This window comes from Mercenaria mercenaria, chromosome 10, assembly GCF_021730395.1.
Source record: "Mercenaria mercenaria strain notata chromosome 10, MADL_Memer_1, whole genome shotgun sequence".
Lineage (NCBI taxonomy): Eukaryota > Metazoa > Mollusca > Bivalvia > Venerida > Veneridae > Mercenaria > Mercenaria mercenaria.
The window spans coordinates 17,458,562-17,472,232 of record NC_069370.1 but is presented as its reverse complement, the minus strand read 5'-3'; the positions used below and the strand labels follow the sequence as shown (position 1 = coordinate 17,472,232).

Here is a 13,671-nt window from a genome sequence, read left to right as displayed (position 1 = left end):
ATTGCCTCTGAATAATTAAAAAAGTTACTGTCACCCTGTATCACTAAAAATTCAAGATTACTGTCAGCCGTATCCCTGATAATTCAAGGTTACTGCCACCCTGTACATCTTAACACTTACTTCAGCACTTTTTGCCATGTATCCATGTATAAGGCAGCTATCACAATCAGCAATTCATTCAATGCGCAATATATCAGACAGATATTACTATTGATTTATTATCTTTCATTTCACACAAAAATAGTCATTACAGTAAGAAAGTCTTTAAAATATAAAAATACCTTAACAACAATGCATGACTGACATTCTAAACACTTATTTACTATATTCCTACACAGTAATGATGGGATAGAATATTTCAACATTTGAATAATCAAATTTCTGACGAATATTCGAATGCAATATTCAAATTTGAATGTCTGTAAAAAAATCACTTATCAGACTTTTTTTCTATATTGTTTTTGCAATGTCAGTTATCATTAAGTGTTCAAGGGTAAGAAAACCACAAAATCTTCCATCAGTCAACAAATTAATAGCTCAATAATTATCCTTCGCATTTGTCGGACTTTTGATAATGGGTGTCCTTTATGCAAACTGCAAATGTATTGGCACATTTTCTTTTAATAATTCACAGGTGTGATCTTTTTGTCCTTGTAAAGTGTGAAACAGCCTTGTCACTTGAATTAAAAATGAACTGAAAACAGTCTTTTAAAGTAGTTAAGTATCAACAATAACTGGTGCAAAATCATCAGGTTCTGTCATAAAATCCCACTTGAACTTTTTCGTTAAATGTTCACGGAATTTTCGCCCTCTCTGTCTAAGTTTGCTGTCTCCATTTCCTTCATCTAAGTTTGAAAAGAACTCTTGTAAAGTGGAGGTAAGAAAATTATTCGCAGACACAATATCAACAAAGAAGTCTTCTGGAATTTCATGCACTTGAAAATGAAGCATTGAAATCAAATTCATAAACAATTCACTGTGAGAGTTCAGTGCAGCCTCACTGCTACAGAGGAGATGTACCAGTCGTTTCCATTGGTCGAAAGCATCATACACCTGACCAATCAGAAAACAGACAAAAGCAAACTGGATTTCCCCAAGAATTTCATTATTGTTTTTTGAATAGACAGATTTGAGAAGTGTTTCAAGCATGTATGAAGAGTCCATGCTGTGTCTTGTGATATCCTGTGGTGTGGCATCTTTAGGGTATCTCTGTTTGGGTATTTTTGTGAAACGCATTTCTGTGCCAGCAACTTTAGTGAGTTTGGGTAGACCTTTCTGTGCATTAGTTTTTTCCTCCTCGGAGTGTCCCTACAACATTGAAGTTTTATATCAATAAATATTTGGATGACTGAACACTCACTTTGTGCAGATTATTTGATAAGGCATACTCATTCATTATCAAGGGGTATTAATTTTCATGCATTAATTAAGCCCCAACAAAAAATTAACAAAATAACTGTTCAATTTATCTTCAGAAGCTGAAATCAATGAATTAAAGTTCCAATGAATTCTATTTTGGGTAAAAACATAAAATTTGATATCCATATATCGTCGACCTCAACACAACAAAGTTGTATCTTATTATAAATTTATAAAAAGATAAATTTATAAAAAGATATGACTTTGTTGTGTTGAGGTGACGATATATGATATTAAGCTTCATATTAAAATTTATGAACCTCCCTAACCCTTCCACACACCTTAAGAGCATTATTTAGGGAATATACGGTATTCAGATAGCTTATGATGTCAAAAAGTCACATTTTTCTACTTTACCTCCTCAGAGAGTTTCTTCTCCGCAGCTTCCCGTCTCATCTGACTGTTGCTAAAAGGTGATTCAAACTGTGTCACTGATGTGATTGTTCCACATTCCGGTTGTAACCGTGACAACAGATCATCTGTTATATGATTGGTCAGTGATACCCACTTCTTGTAACTATAACAACAATAAACAGGTAAATAGATATATAAATGGCCTGTTAGGCTCATCTGTTCTGTTTCCTATTTCCTTTGAAATTGCATGAAATGTAGGCGTTAGGTTTATTCAGGAATTTCTCTAGGATAAAAAGTCTCATTTAAACAAATTTTACAATATGGAAACACTGAATGTAGGCAGCTCTAACTATGATCTATCCACTTATATGCCATGCAAACTTTCCAGGAGGGTACTAAAAAGAAATTCTAAGTCAATAAAAAGCCTATATGAGCTGTGCCATGAGAAAACCAACATAGTGACTTTGCGACCAGCATGGATCCAGACCATGGATCCGCGCAGTCTGGTCAGGAACCATGCTGTTCGCTTTCAAAGCCTATTGCAATTAGAGAAACCGTTAGCAAACAGCATTATGGAACCTGACCAGACTATGCAGATATGCAGGCTGGTCTGGATCAATGCTGGTTGCAAAGCCACTATGTTGGTTTTCTCATGACCCGGCTCATATCATGAGGATGCTCCAAGTCAGATTTGTTTGGTACTATTTAAAACTTTATGACTAATTACTCCTAAACAGTGAGGTTTATGTCCCCTGGGGGACTCATCAACTGTAAAATTTTGGAACTGTTTCCAGCCAAATTTTGTTAAATTCCTTGGTCTTGGTTTGCTATTACTCTATTCATCCTAGCTACACAATCATTACAAATTCAAAACAAAAATTAAGGCATTCAAATTTTACTGACAGAGCATAGGGGATATCTGACTTTAAGTGATACATTACAGTATTACAGACAATTTCAACCAAATTCCAAATCCTGCCTAATATATCGCACAATTCTATAATAATGTGTGAGATATATCTTTGAAAAATAAATAACAACATTCATAATGTAAGCATTTAGAAAATTTGAATGTAAAGAAAAATCTGTAACTTTTGGGTAATAAAATTACTTTGTACACCAGAAACTATAAGTAAACTTTAAATCCAAATATAGAGTACCTGTCGTAAGGGTAAGGTCCGAGATACTGATCCAGTTCCTTCATGTTTGACGCTACTCGTTCCCGATCCTCTGGTGATACTGGACCTTCTGATATATCTGAAATACAACAAATAAGAATGTTGTTCAAGAATTAAAGGCCTTGGTGATTTAGTTACTTAACTGGTCGTCCAATTTTTTCCCGCATTTTTTTAAAGTTTTTCTCTCACAGAGGCTGAACTAAGAAAACTTCTCAAGATATTGGTAAAATTCAAAGATTCCAATCTGGTCACTAGTTTTACCCCATGACCAGTTAATTACTAGAATCATCAAGAAACTTCTGACAGTTTCATAAAGATTGGGCCAAAATGTGCCTCTATAGTATTCACAAGCTTTCTTTGATCTTGGTCTACTGCTAGTTTTTGACCCAACATGACCCAGTTTCGAACTTGACCTAGAGATCATCAAGACAAACATTCTGACCAAGTTTCATAAAGATTGGGTCACAAATGTGGCTCTAAGTGTTCACAAGCTTTTCCTTTGATTTGACGGGTGACCTAGTTTTTGACCCAACATGACCCAGATTCGAACTTGACCTATGAGATATCAAGACAACATTCTGACCAAGTTTCATAAAGATTGGGCACAAATGTGGTCTCTAGAGTGTTCACAAGCTTTTCCTTTGATCTTGGCCTACTGGCCCTAGTTTTTGAACCACATGACCAGTTCGACTTGACCTTAGATTTCAAGATACATTGACCTATTTATAAAGATGTACAAATGTTGTCTCTAGAGTGTTACAGCTTTCTTTGATTTACCCTAGTTTTGACCAATGACCCATTCAACTGACCTAGATAATCAGACAAACATTCTTGAGTTTCAAACTTGAACTGTGGCCTCTAAGTGTTCGACAAGCTTTTCCTTTGATCTGGCCACTGGACCTAGTTTTTGATCCCACATAACCCAGGTTCAAACTGACCTAGAAATCATCAAGACAAACATTCTGACCTAGTTTCAAAAAGTTGAGTCAAAATGTGGCTCTAAGTTTCACAAACTTTTCCTTTGATTGACCGGGTGACCTAGTTTTTGATCCCACATGACCCAGTTTCAAACTGACCTAGAAATATCAAGACTAACATTCTCTTTATTCAATGATTGGTCAAACTGATGTGGTCGTCAGAGTGTTGACAAGATTTTCCTTTGATCTTGCCTACTGACCTAGTTTTTGATCCACATGACCAAGTTTCAAACTTGACCTAGAGAATATTCAAGACAAACATTCTGACAAGTTTCATAAAGATTGGGTCAAAACTGTGGCCTCTAAGATTCACAAGCTTTTTACTTCACGTGCCGGTCCTACTAACCAGGTTTTTGACCACACAATGACTACATTCTGACCAAGTTTCATAAAGATTAGGTCACAAATGTGGCCTCTAGAGTGTTCACAAGCTTTTCCTTTGATGCTGGTTGACCTAGTTTTTGAACCCACATGACCCAGATTTAAAATGACCTATAGATATCAAGACAACATTCAGTTTTATTAAAATTGTCAAACTTGTGCTCTAGGTGTTCACAGGCAAGTGTTGACAGATTTCCGACTGAGCCTCTGGACATACGGTTTTAGCCACCATGACCATTTTCATCTGACTAAACAAATTACATTCTGACCTAGTTTCAAAAAGATTGAGTCAAACTGTGGCCTCTAAAGTATTCACAAGCTTTTCCTTTGACTTCACCGGGTGACCTAGTTTTTGATCCCACATAACCCAGGTTCAAACTTGACCTAGAAATCATCAAGACTAACATTCTGACCAAGTTTCATAAAGATTGGGTCACAAATGTGGCGTCGAGAGTGTTCACAAGCTTTTCCTTTGATCTTGCCTACTGACCTAGTTTTTGATCCAACATGACCAAGTTTCGAACTTGACCTAGAGATTATCAAGACAAACATTCTGACAATGTTTCATAAAGATTGGGTCAAAAATGTGGCCTCTAGACTGTTCACAAGCTTTTCCTTCGATCCGGCCTACTGACCTAGTTTTTGACCCCAAATGACCCGGTTCTGACCAAGTTTCATAAAGATTAGGTCACAAATGTGGCCTCTAGAGTGTTCACAAGCTTTTCCTTTGATCTGGCCTACTGACCTAGTTTTTGACCCAACATGACCCAGTTTTGAAACTGACCAAGAGATCATCAAGACTAACATTCTGACCAAGTTTCATAAAAATTGGGTCACAAATGTGGCCTCTAGAGTGTTCACAAGGCAAGTGTTGACGGACGCCGCACTGACGCACGCCGGACAATGACCGGTATAGCTCACCTTAAGCACTTTGTGCTCTGTTGAGCTAAAACGAAATTACAGTAACTACAGTAACAACTAGAGCTATCACTAAAGGTGACGAATGTACCCCCCACATGCACTGACACAGTACATTGCAATTTGACGCACACAAGATTGCATAATTATGTGGACTGTATGTATATAGACTGTATGTATACAGTACAGTAACAAAAAAAACAAAGTCCCATAACTCTGCAAAAATTTTTTCTGAAAGAATGTAACATGCACCATGCACAACTAGGGTTGGTACTGATTACTTGTGTGAAGTTTCATTAAATTGTGTGTAAGGGTTTGGTAGATTAGGCATGCACAAGATTGCATATGCAGACTGTATGTATATAGTATGTTAACAAGAAACAAAGTCCCATAACTCTGCAATTTTTGTCGCTGAAAGAACCTAACATGCCCCATGCACAACTACTGTTGTTACTGATCACTTGTGTGAAGTTCATTAAATTGTGTCATGGGGATGAGGAGAGATGTGCGCACAAGATTGTGTCTTAATGTAAAAAAAAAGATTATAAGATAATGTATGCACAAAAACAAATAACATAGAAAGTCCCATTTTATGTATATATGCAAAAATATTTTCATTCTAAAGAACCTAACATACCCCATGCACAACTACTGTTGGTACTGATCACTTGTGTGAAGTTTCATTAAATTGTGTCAAGGGGATGAGGAGAGATGGTGCGCACAAGATTATGTCTATGTATATAGTATAGTAACAAAAAAACAAAGTCCCATAACTCTGCAATTTTTTTTTCTAAAAGAACCTAACATGCCCCATGCACAACTACTGTTGGTACTGATCACTTGTGTGAAGTTTCATTAAATTCTGTCAAGGGGATAAGGAGAGATGGTGTGCACAAGATTGCGTCTACGGACAGACAGACAACCTGAAACCAGTATAACCCCCCTTAAAACTTTGTTGTCGGGGGGTACAATAAAGAACTTCTCAAGGACTGCGCAACCCTGGGTTATATTTATTATATGAGCTGTGCCATGAGAAAACTAACATAGTGTGTTTGCAACCAGCATGGATGCAGACCAGCCTGCACTTTTGCGCAGTCTGGTCAGGATCCCTGCTGTTCGCTTTCAAAGCCTACTGCAATTAGAGAAACTGTTAGCGAACAGCATGGACTAACAACATTACAATTATTTTGACCACTGTATCATCTTTATATATTTTAAGACCAAGGTATTTACAAAATATGAAAGAAATTGACCTATGATTCCAGTGTACATGCACAATTTACAGCCTTTGTATCTAAAGCTTTAGGCGAAACATACTCAGTACATGTAGTTACTATGTTGTACATGTAATGTTTACCTTCATTGTATTTGTCCCATCTCTTGACAAGAACTTCTTTCTGTTTGAAGTTATAAAAGAAGCCTGTCCTCATCCCACCAAGGGAGCAACTTTTGGCACTGAAATGTTAAAAAAAGTTCATTAGCATTTGTTTTGTTCAAACAGTACAACCTGGTAGAAAATCAAAAGCAATTACCAAAATAGCTGTTTAAGACAAGTGACAACTTAATATCCTTCTGCAATGACCTTATGAAGTACTGTAAATACAGGTACAGAGATCTTTTTTCTTTCCATTTCTAAGTTCTGGTGAAATTGTGCTGTTATGCATGAAACAATGACATGCGTTTATAGCTCATCCTGAAACTCTGATTTAGATTACCTGAATCTACCTGACCTTTACCTCTGTGACTTTGTCTCATCGACCTAAACAATGAAAAGGGCTCATCTCATGTCTAGTTCTAATGCTTACACAAAGTTTAAGGATGGCATTTAGTGCAAGTTTTATTAAAATATTGAACAGACATTACTTTTCCGCTCCAAGGTCTCTATGACCTTGACCTTTGCCTCAGTCGCCCTAAAGTAAAAAGCACGACCTCAGAGTGGACAAACTTTTTTCATCGTACAACATCTCCGCAGATAATGCACAAAGTGATCTCTGAGCATAGCAAATCAATTGGGTTCATCTACTGCTAGATACCAAATCAGAGTTTAAGGATTGCAAAAGCTGGCAATCTAAATATACTGAAGAGACAAACTTTTTAATTCAAAGGTCATGTGAGCTTGAATTTGACCTTCGTCCCAGTGACCAAAACAAAATTGGTAGATCTGCCACAGGCAATCAGCCTATGAAGTCTGACTGTCATAGATTCAAGTTTGCTTTAATTAGTAAAAGTAAACTATTTTGAGGTTTAAGGTCACTTTGAACTTGACCTTTGATCTATTTAACAAAAAACCATGGGGCTCATGTTCTGACCACATACAATCATTCTATGAAGCTTGATGATCATTAGTCCAATGTTGTCCAATTATTTATTTGAAGATCACATAACTGTCAACTTGACCTTTGACTTGCTGATCCCTCAAACAATAGGAGCCACCCACTTACAACAAGTAACCATCCATTCAATTTCAACAGCCATATGTCAAAAGTATTCTCCAGCTCTTGATTTCATCGCCTAGATCTACTCACCTCAAAACCACTTGCAATCATCCCATCAAGTTTGACAGCTGAAAGCCAATGCTTGCTTTTAATAACTGATGGGAAATTGAATGCTATATCGCCAGACTTTCTGACCTATAACGCTAAGCAATATACAGTATCTTCAGCTTGTTATAACATATACCTACCTGTAGTAAACGAAATGTATTCCAGGGGGTATCATCTTCACTCCTTTAAATTTTGGTCCTGTGGTCCACGAGTTGTAATCTATACCAAACTCTGAGCCCTCCGGCATATCCAGTAACACAAACGTTGCTCCTTCGTGAAATAAAACTTTTGCTGTGTCATTATCCATTTTGTCACAAACTTATATCTGTAAAAAAGAAAATAAGGCATCTAAAATAAAGTCTGGCATACTTGTGTCCTCTGTCTGAACTTCATTGGAAGTTAAAAACATGCAAGGGGCCTTGTTGGTCAAGTGTTTTAGGTACCTGACTTTTAAATACTTGCACCTCGCTACTCTGCCAAAGTGCCAGCCCAAGTCTGATTTAATGCTAGGAGTAGCACTTAGAATCTTCCTCAACCTGAAGAACAGCAATGCCTGACAACTAAAAAGCCTTTTCACTAAAAAATGCTAAAAATAATGAAAACATAGACATAAACAAGTACAAAAAGGGCAACAAATTTGAGTCCTATAACTTTCCTCTCTTATGATGCTTAATGAGATAGCAGATTACAACAAAACAAGAGCTGTCCCTTGTTGTCCCAGAAGCAGGAATATTACCCTAAATGTTAAGATATCTAAAGAGTTTCAATCCACTATCTCCAATAGTTTTGGAGATAGTAACTTGCATACAAAACAGTAACTAGGATTTTCTAAGTCCAAAAGGGGGCATAATCTGGCCAAAATGCATGTCAGAGTTATGGAACTTGATGATGTAACCTAGTTTTATAACCATAAAGACACATGTGAAGTTTCAATTCAATTTCTGCATTAGTTTTGGAGATAGTAACTTGCACAGGATTTTCTAAGTCCAAAAGGGGACATAAGTCGGCCAAAATACATGTCAGAGTTATGGGACTTGACAAGGAACTGACAGGGCTTTTCATCCTTATATAACAGAGGCCTGTAAAAAGGCCTTTTCCCAATCCAAAAATATACTATTTTTTCCCAACTGTGGCAGAGATATTTCCCAAAATGCAAGGTAAAATTTCCCCAAATCATGCAGCAGATGGTTAAGATTTTGTTTACATTTTAGTATTTCCAGAGGAAGCGATTGTCTGGTATCAATTTTTTGTCGCACAATAGCCTAACAGCCCACAGAACCAGTTGTGACACATTGCCAGTCTAATACATTATGTTCCATGGCCTGGATTTTAATCCAAGTTTCAGGGGAGATAAATTTGCTTCGTCTTTCGATGTTTACTTCCAGTTGATAATTTTTCCCAAAATGAACAATTTTAGCGCATAAATTTCCCAATTTGAAGAGCCAAGGCCTCTTCCCAATTTCCTGATGAAAAGCCCTGACTGAGATCCTATTGGCATAATATTTAGGTTCCTTTCGAAAACTGTAAAGATCACACCATGGGTTCCAGATCCCATCATATATTTTGGCTCTTTCAGGGGTCAATCAGGGGTCATAACTCCAGAACCTATGATTAGATCTAAAGGATTCATCAAGGAATCAAAGATCTAATTGTTAAAGATATTTTGCAAGTCTGAATCAAATCAAACAATAAATGAAGTCTCTATATGACTGCAAAGGCCACTATGTGACAGGTGAGCTAAAAAGGAGCAAAACTTGATGCGGTAATGCAAAACAAGATTTTCAAACCTGTGCATTGCATGTCACATTACACAGTAAACAAGTGTGGAGTTTCAACCCATTCCTACTTGTGGCTTCAGAGATACCAGCACAGGTACTAAATATCAGCAAAATCAGGACGTGGACGCAGAAGTGATTGCAATAGCTCTGTCTTTTCTGTGAACAGTTGACCTAAAAATGATCAACAACTGTGAGACTGAAGTCTTTAAGTCCAACACAAGTTGAATGGAAAAAGGATTTACACATAGTTGGATTTACAGTGACCAGCAGCGGCTGGAAACAAAGTAACCGGACATTGACCCAGTCTAAACTTTAAGGTCCAGTTTCCACACCTTTAGACAACTAGTATATGGACTGTCAAGAGGTCCAGTAATTGAATACCAATACTGAAAATGGTATCTGAAGAGAACAGTTATTGTTACACTATAACTTGCTACTAAAATCAAATACACATAATTTACATTTTTTTTCTTGTACAGATTTGTTGTTTTAAATATACTGCAAATGATAAGGAACAGAGGATTTATAATCCTTTAATCCTAAGAAAAAAGTAATACTAATTGAAAATCTGTGTAGCATAATGGAAGCTTTTATTGAATTTCAATTTTTCTCAGATCTGAAGGATTATATAGTAATAATATTAATTATGATTTCTTTATTATTTAGCTCTTGCATTGTACTCATAACAGGGCTTGACACTAACACTGGTCCGCTGGTCCGAGGCCAGTGAAAAGCAACAAGGACCAGTGAAATATTTGGAGGACCAGTAACTGTTTCATTTAAAAATTTAGTGGAAACTGCTCTTCGGACCAGTGGCCCAAAATAGTTAGTGTCTAGCCCTGCATAACTTAATGAATATGTTTTTGAGTAAATAACACTGACATACAGAAACTGTTGTTAAAATTTCATATTCAATATAATAATAAAATAAATTATGACTCCAGTTCTAGTGAGAGCTATCGATAAAAATATATAAGAATGTATATAGTCAAATTTCGTTTCTTGGAATTTCAATAATTTGTACAGTACCCTTTGCTCAAACTCATTGTCAGGTCCAGGCAAAATCCCTGTATATTTTGTCTGATGGCACTAACTATAATTGATAACTTGAACAAATATTGCTGGTCCCGTCCAGTTTGAGTATTAAAAATAAAGTTTGACTGTATAAAACACAGCTTTACAACAACTTATTTAAAATATACTTTATCCCTACAATTACATAATTTACAAAATACATTTAAAGTACTGTAAAAGCTTGTGTCACGATTATTGGACCTCCAGACAGCCCATGTCACACATGTTCGTTCCTGGAATGGTTTTCCCCTACACATACAGTCCAGCACCAGTTTCACTGTTTGCATTGAGAGGCTGGCAACTGTAACCTTCTAATCTATATATATGTTTTTAAACTTGGTAATTGTAGTTCTTTTTAACTTTGCACCTAATGAGCTTGCTCATCTTTTAACAGTCTGTCCCAGACAAGCACCTCCCAGTTATAATCAGAACTGATTGTTGGGCAGTACAGAGTAGATGCTGAAGTGGTAAAAAAATTAGGTAACCGTACTGTACCTCTAACCTAAAGGTCCAGATACTGATGCAACAATAATTTTATACTGGGTATACCAATTACCGTGAGTCTTATATTCAGTGTACTCTATTTATAACAAAACGGATGTATGAAAGGATAAATTTTGTTCTGTTTAATTAATTTATATTTTAGCTTTAGACTTTTGGCAAAAAAATCATCAAAACACCAGGTAAAAGTTCCACTATTGTCATTTAAAGAACAGAGGTGGGCAATTTTAGCATTTTCTGGCATATACCTATTACCGTGAATTTCAACTTTCAATCTAAAGAAGTTGTTAAATTGATCTAAGACAAAGAAAGCAGTTCTATTTTACAATAGGCCAAACTAAATATGAAACAGATATGGCAGAAAAAAGCAACTTCATTGAAAAAATTGCGGAGAAAAATTGCAAAGTTTAACTATAATGACCAGTCAATTAGCTAAATTCCTTATTTTCTGGGATCATTGTGAAATAAAGAGAAAGACACTCCAATTTTCAAAAATAGTTTTGCTAAAAATCTAAGCACATTGAGCATGAATAATGAGAGAAAAAATATAAAGCACTTTTCATGTTAAGTGTCAAAATGGGACATTCGCGGTAATATGTATATCCCGGTAATTGGTATACCCAGTATATATTAAAATTCTGTGACAAACTGGTCACTGTTTCAGTTTAAGATGTCGGTCTATCAAAAACTAATAAAATTCTGGTTACTAATGTCTAGGTCAAATGTTCTTATTATTTGCTAGCTTCAGATTGGTTGAAAAATGTGTAGCCTTGAATCATGAAAATATCCTTAAAATCTTGAAATGTAATGTTTCCTGTGCATTTTGAAGTATTTTATAGCGGCCTGGCTATATATTTTACTCTGAAATTAGTAATTTAGTGAAGTAAGTACTTGTTGGAATTCACCACTAAATTCCATGCACAGTTGAGGGTGGCTGTCTTTTAATGGAAATAGAAAAAAAATGGATCGGGCATGCTCGTGTAAAAATGTTATTTTTTGGTGTCTGGAAGGCTATTTGACAGGGTAAATGGCACCTCATGTGTCAACAATAGTTTTGAGGGGGTCTTACAGAGTCATTTCTTACAATGTACGCCTATGGAAAAATTAATAGCAGTGTCTGACCTCTAACTATAAATAAGTTCAATCCGAAAACATTGCAACTAACTCGCGAAAATATATCATATTTTGGTAGCTGAGGTTAATTCTTGAAAATTTTCGTTATTTGTTATATAGATTCAATTTAAATGCTTACTTCTTAAAACCTGTTAACTTGTTTAAGCACGGAGTATTTCATTTAATACAACAGTAAGACAATCGTTTGTTTACGTTTGATCCGTTGACTTTACACCCGTGCCGTGCCGTTTAGTACCGCACGTAATTAGGATTAGGTCCATACCTGACTATTGTGATCGACCAGAGTATTGTTAAGATAAGATAAGTTTTATTTTAAGGCGACAAGACATTTAACAATACAACATAAGCTCTGGCTGAGCTTTTTAACTGACTACTGAAAACAAATACAAACAACTAGCAACAAATATATGAGAGCTGTAAATAAAATAATTTCATTAGCACATGACTTAAAACAAATTACAACATAATATTTACAAGTTTTTCATGAAACTTAATATATGTGAAATTTGTAGGGATATTAGATCATGCATGTTTTTAGGACCAGTAAATAAAGTAACAGAGCCAGGCCACATTACTTTTGCTTTAGAACAAATTAAGCCCTTTTAATAGAATTGCTTAGCATTGATTATCAGTGAATAGAATAATTGATTACGCTGTCTTACAGCCAGCTCTCGTTACTGGCGTAATTGGTGTTTTACAGACCTACTTCATAGACTATAAATATTGCAACTCATTTTGTTTTTCATTTGTATATAAACATTTATTCCAAAGAATACATTATGGCCACAAATGTGTAAAATTATGTTTATTATCATTTTTCAATACTTAGTCAATATTACAGTCAAGTTTTTGTCTTATATTGTAATTGTATATACATATTTATCAATTACTCGACGATAGCACCTGTTGAACTGAAGGTAAAACGGGTTCTAAATATTTTTGACATTAACTAACACCAGACAGATGATTTAAGTATTGATTTACAGTAGCTTGTTAACTTTTGGCGAAAATCGAATGTTTAATGAAATGTCTCAAGCTAGTAGAATCTTAGAATGTATTGCTGTATTTTTGAAATTATACTCGCCAAATTTACAGGATAGCAAACGGTTTTTTTGAGTAAATTTTGCAATGCCGTAAAACCAAACTCACCAAGGCATTTTTGATGAAAATTTTGTTAAATTTCTTTGTTGACTTTCAGTTATTTTGTTGATTTCACAATGTCTTTTTAGGAAAATATGTCTCACATGCGAATGGTCATGAGCAGCTTTAAATTAATTGAAATTAAATAAACATAAACTGTTTTGCTAGAAAACCTGTGAGAGTTGACCTCTTTGGAAAAGAACAACAACATTCATTTCTGTAATAAATATGTTTCATATTATGGGAATATATATAAAACATTAAAAGGGGGATA

At 35.5% G+C, this 13,671-nt stretch overlaps 1 protein-coding gene across 3 annotated transcripts; it reads right to left on the bottom strand.

Annotated features, from left to right (window-relative positions):
- Nucleotides 1-200: 200 nt before the first annotated feature.
- On the bottom strand, nt 201-12,490 carry LOC123559756 (protein AAR2 homolog). Of its 3 annotated transcripts, none has more exons than XM_045351825.2 (6): nt 12,376-12,490; nt 7,911-8,095; nt 6,585-6,682; nt 2,934-3,030; nt 1,777-1,936; nt 201-1,308 (listed from the first exon to the last, which is right to left on the bottom strand). In XM_045351825.2, the coding sequence occupies exons 2-6, from the start codon at nt 8,075-8,077 to the stop codon at nt 718-720; spliced, it is 1,113 nt and encodes a 370-aa protein (XP_045207760.2). In that variant the 5' UTR covers nt 8,078-8,095; nt 12,376-12,490; the 3' UTR covers nt 201-717. The 3 variants fall into 3 exon arrangements, with proteins under 3 accessions (XP_045207760.2, XP_045207761.2, XP_053408325.1); XM_045351826.2 differs by having other exon boundaries at nt 12,450-12,484; XM_053552350.1 differs by lacking the exon at nt 12,376-12,490 and adding an exon at nt 9,558-9,692.
- Between the last annotated feature and the right edge of the window lie 1,181 nt (nt 12,491-13,671).

Excerpts from the sequence above, each read along its gene's own strand:
- LOC123559756 (XM_045351825.2), bottom strand. The coding sequence starts at position 8,077 with ATGGATAATGACACAGCAAAAGTTTTATTTCACGAAGGAGCAACGTTT. Across the intron at positions 1,937-2,933 it reads GGACCTTACCCTTACGACAG|TTACAAGAAGTGGGTATCAC; the intron begins GTACTCTATATT and ends TTGTTGTTATAG. Across the intron at positions 1,309-1,776 it reads AGAAGAAACTCTCTGAGGAG|GGACACTCCGAGGAGGAAAA; the intron begins GTAAAGTAGAAA and ends TCAATGTTGTAG.